General features: G+C 40.4%; 2 protein-coding genes and 1 long non-coding RNA gene across 3 annotated transcripts; 1 reads left to right on the top strand and 2 right to left on the bottom strand.

Moving 5' to 3' along the window:
- Positions 1 to 1,337: 1,337 nt before the first annotated feature.
- LOC106090066 (translation machinery-associated protein 16 homolog) lies at positions 1,338 to 2,415 on the top strand. The gene is made up of 3 exons (XM_013256122.2): positions 1,338 to 1,436; positions 1,503 to 1,875; positions 2,111 to 2,415. Exons 1-3 carry the CDS (start codon positions 1,434 to 1,436, stop codon positions 2,314 to 2,316), a joined length of 582 nt encoding a protein of 193 aa, XP_013111576.2. The 5' UTR covers positions 1,338 to 1,433; the 3' UTR covers positions 2,317 to 2,415.
- LOC106094846 (dynein axonemal light chain 1) lies at positions 2,321 to 3,089 on the bottom strand. Its single transcript, XM_013262083.2, has 2 exons — positions 2,774 to 3,089; positions 2,321 to 2,711 (listed from the first exon to the last, which is right to left on the bottom strand). Exons 1-2 carry the CDS (start codon positions 3,035 to 3,037, stop codon positions 2,421 to 2,423), a joined length of 555 nt encoding a protein of 184 aa, XP_013117537.2. The 5' UTR covers positions 3,038 to 3,089; the 3' UTR covers positions 2,321 to 2,420.
- Positions 3,090 to 6,333: 3,244 nt separating this feature from the next.
- LOC131997152 (uncharacterized) lies at positions 6,334 to 6,729 on the bottom strand. The gene is made up of 2 exons (XR_009398093.1): positions 6,614 to 6,729; positions 6,334 to 6,555 (listed from the first exon to the last, which is right to left on the bottom strand). It is a non-coding gene; the product is annotated as an uncharacterized LOC131997152 (long non-coding RNA).
- Between the last annotated feature and the right edge of the window lie 101 nt (positions 6,730 to 6,830).

The raw sequence follows: 6,830 nt of genomic DNA, 5'->3' as shown, positions 1-6,830 counted from the left end.
CGTGAATGGCTGTTTCAGTGGACTTGCCCTTACTATGCGTATGCTGTTGCCGGGATAGGCGATCTCCAGGGATCTTAACCACACAAAGGCGAAAGATTTTCGCCTTCGTGTGGTATGGTTTTCTTGTTTTTGGAATGAAAATAACCTTTGTGTCCCTCCATCCCACAAGTATATACGATATGCTGATACAAGCTAAGTATATCTCACTGAGCCTAGTAACCAGTTTTCTGCAGTCCTTCCTTAGACCAACCAGCTCTGGGGTCCACCATGGCGGTCGCTGTTGCCCCTTGGGTTGGCATTGGGACATGCTGACCCAAGCTAGTCATTCAGGGCCTTCGTGATCCGCTTGATCATTATGTCTATATCGTACGCAGTTTCTTCTCCCTTTTCTGTTCTAGAAGGGATAGATGTGCAGAATACGTGCCCAAATTTATCCCAATCCGACTTTCTTCTGTTAAGCCGAGGGGCCACTTCTATAATATTTTCTTCAAGGCTGAAACTAAAATAACGATAATCAGAGATGTGGTCCTACCACATTTCATAGTCGTATACTTCAGCTTATATCTTTCGATACAATGCTAATATCTAGTACTTCCTGCCTGTTCCTGGTAATAAGGGACGGTTTATTCCTTTTATTGCAAATCGCCATATTGCAGCTTATTTCATTGATAACCGAACTTCCCCATATCTGGTGATGTGCATTTGCATTCCTTTCTACAATGGGGTTCTTTTTCAATGCAGAAGAGGCGTCAACAAGCAACTTAAGACTTGAAGGCGGCATCTCTGAGTCGTGTGCCATGTATAGACAAGCCAGGCAGTAATGAAACTTATTAATTTCAAGACTGCCTACTAATACTGAGCCTTCAGTGCTTAGCGACAGAAAAAGGAAAACATTAAGACTACTCTTTGCAAGAATACATGCTCTCTACCTGCCATTCCCCGTACCCTTGTGTAGTTAAAATCCAGGAATTCATGGTCCACGAGCCATTCCTCCACACACCCCTGGTTCCTGGATAATAACCACGTCAAATCCTCCTGCCATCAGAAGGGCCTTTAGTGCCGCCGAAGCGGTCTTACAATGCTAGAGATTTATCTGCATAAACCGGACCATAGACTGGATCCGGAATCCTGGGTGAAACGTCGAAGTGAGTTCTAGGGTTTAATGACAAGCTCTTGTTTTTGGTTTCAAGTGTTGCCACTTTGCTGTTTTTTTTTTTTTTTCATTTTCCTTACGAAAAGCAGAGTACTCAGCTTTAAGGCACCCAGTTGTTTTTAACTTCTTCGTATATACAGTACACATATATGCTAAAACCGTTCAATTAAGTTCTGTGGTGGCTTTGGTATTTCATACCGTCTCAAATGTCACTTTAGTCCAAAACAAAAACAAACGTGCACGTGAAAAATAAAGGCAAAAGGCTCGACAAATCGACAAAATGGTAAACACAAACTAATCTAATTTTCGAGTATATCTTAATATTTTAATTATTATTCATATATTTTAGACTAATCTACGAAAAGAATTGGAAAAATGTAAACATCCCAACAGTCGTAAAACTAAAGCTTTGAGTAAAAAGGCCCGACGTCAAAACAACAAACACAAACAACGAATGGGACATGCCATCAAATCAAACATAATGGGTGAGAAGTTAACTTGGTTTTTGGAACACATTGAAGAGGGCCGAAAACAGCCATTGTCACCTGAGGAATTCGAGCAACTCATACAATTATATTTAAAACGTTTCGATGAAGAACTTGAACAGATTGCCTTAAAACAGTCGATAAGCAAGAATAGAGCAAATCAACATGCAGCACGTCAAGATGTTATACGCATTACTTTGGAAAAGGAAACAAACGAATATAAAGCAGGTGGAATGGGTGAGTACAATTTGTTAGAGATTTAGAAGGAGCCAACCCACGCAGATCAGCATGTTTCCTATGACGCTAAGTGTCAATGTTTGAATCTTGGCAAAACCTCAGCTGATCGCTGGCAACATTAGTTAGTTATTCAGTCAAGTAAAGCTCTACAAGGAGGTGGAGCCCAGCGCCACGCCCGTCGTAATTTTGTACCAAAAGTTTTACTTAACCATATCTACTTTTCTGAACATTTTAGAGTTGCTGAATCTTTGTGATCCCGTCAAATTTAAATCCCTAATGGATTGGGATGGCAGTGCCATAAATGTTCAACACCTAAAATTGGATTTGGTTTCACATAACATGTTGCAAAGGTTCAAGAAAAATACCGAGGAATCAAAAGGCGCTTCACCTATAAGTACCACAACATCGTCAACAGCGGCAGAAGAAGTAATGGAGACGTGATAAATGATATTAATATTACCAAAGTTCTTTATCATATAAATTTCGTTACATATGCGCACAGGCATAGGAAAATAAAATAAAAGATATATACAAGAGTTATATATTTAATCCCCTCTTATAACTGGTTCACTGTCCAATTGCTTAAGATTTGGCAAACGTCTTATAGCCTCAGAGCGAAATGTTGCTTCATCCATAGATTCATATAAAGGATTGCCAATGAACGATATATTCTCTAACTTAGGAGCAGCCCCCATACGATTGAATTCGGACCAATCTTTTATGGAATTTTGAGATATATATAGAACTTTCAAAGCTTTCATAGATTCAATGGGTTTTAATTTCTCAATCAGATTATAGCTAACCCACAATTCCTCCAGAGTATTTGCTAAGGGTTCCTTTAATTGAAGATAATGTACAATAAAGATGCTTCCGTTACACTAACTTGACGTCGTCTTACAATTCCATTTAAAGTTTTTAAACGATTTCTTGCTAGGGAAAGAATTTTCAAATTTTTCATATTGCCGATGCCGTTGATTTTTTCAATCATATTCGATGACAAACTTAATTTGCGACATTCGATCAGTGTCCCTAGTGTACCGTCCATTTTCTCTATGGGTAGATATTGGAATTGTAATCCAATATCAGTAGCCTTGGTAGAATCTTCTTTAGTGCGCTCCTCCCATTTTGTTAGAGCTTCTTTGATGGTGGTTGGTTTGGCCATGTCCAAGCTATTGGTTTATGGATGTTAGTTTCAAAATTTTCTGATAAGTGACAATTCAGTTATTTAAAATCAATAGGCATATGTATTGGGTTGCCCAAAAAGTAATTGCGGATTTTTCAAATAGTCGGCGTTGACAAATTTTTTCACAGCTTGTGACTCTGTAATTGCGTTCTTTCTTCTGTCAGTTATCAGCTGTTACTTTTAGCTTGCTTTAGAAAAAAAGTGTAAAAAAAGTATATTTGATTAAAGTTCATTCTAAGCCTTATTAAAAATGCATTTACTTTCTTTTAAAAAATCCGCAATTACTTTTTGGGCAACCCAATATATGACATTTTCATATCCTCCACCATAGGATGGGGTTGTACTTAATTTATCGTTTCGTTTGAATCTGGGCTGCGGAGTCTAGCCCACGAGTACTAAGCCGGAGTCGGAGAGTGGTTCGGAGTCGCGGCTAGCGTGATCAACTCCGAACCAAACTCCGACTCAATAGATTCCGACTTCGACTCCGGCCTCAAAAACTCGACTCTTGTCGACGCCGCAGCTCTGGCTTGGACACACTGAAATTTTAGTGCCTGACATACACTATACATGCAAAGCCTATGTTGTACTTCTTTTTCCCGAAAAAGATGTCTTGCTTGCAGGTACCTCGCCTTTCCTGGTTGCTTCTGTGTGTACGAATGGATCTTGATGGGGCATTGGAGCAGGAGTCTTCATTGAGTTTCTTAGAATCAGGGAATCATTTAGGCTTCCAAATGTATTTCGAGCGCAGGTCTTCGCTGTTCTAAAGGCACTGGAGAGGATACACGGTGATCCAGGAATGGCTATTAAGGGCTGATCGCGGTAAGAAATCAGTGAACCCTCGCTGTGCGAGCTTCTTGGTAGGGGAAACGAGGTGGCGATCCTCGACAAGCTCCTGTAGGTGAGCAAGCAGTTCCGGTTGAAAGGACCGATCGCCGAGGGAGCAGAGTGACCATTGGTTATTTGTAGGCGCCAACAACTTGCCTTGTGACATCGAGCATCATAGGCACTCAGTATTTGTTGTTGTTGTAGCAGTGTGTCATACTCTGAGGCTGCAGCCCTTGCCGATAAAGAATATCATCGGGTCAATCCGGTACGTAGAACCGGCTGCAATGGGATTGCTAAGTATTTGAGCAAGATCCGGTGCCACCATGCCTCTCACTGACTCTCCGCTCGATACCGCTGATTGTCCGCGACTGACGTTGCAGCTACTCCGTATGGAGCATCCCACTATTCGCAACCTGTGGACGCGCCCAGTAGCCGCCTGTGTGCTGCTCACTGCTATCCCGTGTCGGACATACGGATAGGTGCATACAAGAAAAAGGTCAATAAGTTTTCTGACATATGTATGTACATACGTCACAATTAGCCTCCGATGGGACTTTACGACGAAGATTAAAAGACTAATTGGCTGCAGGCCACCGTAGCGCAGAGTTTAGCATGTCCGCATATGACGTTAAAAGCCTGGCGAGAACATCGGAAAAAATTATCAGCAGTGGTTTTTGATTGATTTATCCACAATTTTGACCAGTGACTTCTAATATATGAACATGCCAAGTATGGTTGGATTTTCAGTTAGGACCTATGTACACTAGAAGAAGCAAATCTTGATAGATTTAGATGCAATGGATCTACGTAGCAGCTGAACAATTTAAGGCTGGGGATGACACGGCAATGAGGAAACGGTATCTGGCTAAAAAAAGCATACCCGATGATTGGAATCCTATCATACTATATCCCATACAAAAGCCAACTACAAAGGAATCAGACTTCTTCCCATCGCATACAAGATACTTCATCATAGACCAGATATAGACACTGCACCAAAACCTGGAAAAGACCCAATGGTTACAGAGCGATACATATCATATTTTTGTTGACTTACAAAGTCGTTTTCGACATCCCTATAGGTTTAAAAGTATTTCAAACCGTCTCTGTGTTTGTCTTTGCAAAATCGAGGTAATACTTTGAGTGTTTGAGAGAAATAATCCTTGTAAAATTGCTAGACTGATCTGCGTTAACGATAAACATCCTCCCTAAAAACACCCCCAAACGGACTTATTTTCTGACCACCGCAATATGGGGCTCAAATAGAAGGTATTTGAGTGTAGGATACGAATATAATATCCAAATGTGGAACCAAGTATTTTGGGGGCCGCCACTCCCCAAAAACACCCCCCAAGGAGCACAAATTACGAGCATAGCAATATGGGGCTCAATCGAAAGGTCTTTGGAAGTACCCCAAGAATCTGATATCACGCCATAACACCACCCAAATAGAAAGTATTTGCTGACGATTGCAACATGGGGCTCAAGTAAGAGGTACTTTAGAGTAGAATACAAAGATTGGTGCTCTCCACAAAGTGGACATATTTGCTGACTTTTGCAATAAGGGATTTAAATGAAAGGTATTTGAGATAAGAAAACGAAATAAATGATATTGAGAGAAGAGCTCGATGCTGATTTATTTTCAGGGCTCAGTGTTTGGGAGACCACCCACTCCCCAAAACCGCCTAAATCGGACATATATACCGACCAGGTCCATGACGGACTCAAATGAAAAGTATTGGGGAGTAGAGCACGAAATTGATACCCATTTTCGGGACAAATTTTCTGGGGGTCTACCCCTTCCCAAAAACACCCCACAAACAGCAATTATTTATTGACCATCGTAATATGGGGCTCAAGTAAAGGTTTTTGGGAATAGAATACGAATCTGATATCCAAATGAGGGACCATGTATTTGGGGCACCGCCCCATCCCCAAGAGTACAAATTTAGCGACAAAATGATAGGTATTTGAGATTACAGAACGAATATGATAAATAATTTCGGGGCCAATGGTAATATGGGGTTAAAATAAATGGTATTTGAGAGAAGAGCACGATGCGGATATTTTTTTCGGGCCCAAGTATCTGGGGACCAACTCACCTTGAAAACACCCATAAATTGGATATATATATTTACGCGTCAAGGCAATATGGAACTCAAATGAAAGGTATTTCGGAGAAGATCACGAAATTTATACCCACTTTCGGGACCACGTTTCTGGGGGTCCACAACACCCCCTAAACCCACCAACCGCCACCCTGGGAGCCTTCTTACTCCCATAATCCCCATGAGAATATCGGGCTCAATAAAATTTCTCATCTAACATTCAAACTCAAATGACCCTAAACCCGTTGAGCGAATTCATAAATCAGTAAAGATCATATGGGATTCAGATCAAGGCATTTAAATTGTTTAACTGTTAGCTAAGCGATATTCATACAAATACTATTTTCGAAGCATGGTATTTCACTAAAAGCTCTTTAATTGTCAAAAATAAATATTTTAAGGATAATTTTGTTCCAAATAAAGTAAAAGAAGGGGCAGTGGAGCGGACCCGGTTCAGCTAGTTTTCTATAAATTTAATAGTTATCACTATAACCTTGGTAGCATACATACAAAGTGCTTCGTTGCCGGCTGGCACTCTATGCCAAAGTGACATGTTTGGGTGGGCTATGTTGAAGATAAAAGCCATTACAATTTTAAGGCAATACTTTTCTAAACTAACAACCTTTGCTTTGCCGAATATTTCATTTATTAAATAAAAACACTTTGGTCTCTTGATACAGGTAAACAAAAACGCCAGTTGTTCTTCAATCATCTGATCTGCGTTCATTTGTTACATTCCCCATTCCCCTAAAAGAAAAAAAAACGTCAAAAGTATCTGAGAGACAAACTTTAGTGGGTAGGTAAAAGTTTATGTAAAATAAATAGAATGAGAGAACACG

This window comes from Stomoxys calcitrans, chromosome 4 (genome assembly GCF_963082655.1).
Source record: "Stomoxys calcitrans chromosome 4, idStoCalc2.1, whole genome shotgun sequence".
Taxonomy (NCBI): Eukaryota; Metazoa; Arthropoda; class Insecta; order Diptera; family Muscidae; genus Stomoxys; species Stomoxys calcitrans.
This window is presented reverse-complemented; position numbering and strand designations above follow the sequence as displayed.

Bases quoted from the DNA above. Each gene is read 5' to 3' on its own strand.
- LOC106094846 (XM_013262083.2), bottom strand. From the start codon at position 3,037: ATGGCCAAACCAACCACCATCAAAGAAGCTCTAACAAAATGGGAGGAG. The intron at 2,712-2,773 runs GTAAGACGACGT...CTTCAATTAAAG, and splicing joins TAAAAACTTTAAATGGAATT to GAACCCTTAGCAAATACTCT.
- LOC106090066 (XM_013256122.2), top strand. The intron at 1,876-2,110 runs GTGAGTACAATT...TGAACATTTTAG, and splicing joins ATATAAAGCAGGTGGAATGG to AGTTGCTGAATCTTTGTGAT.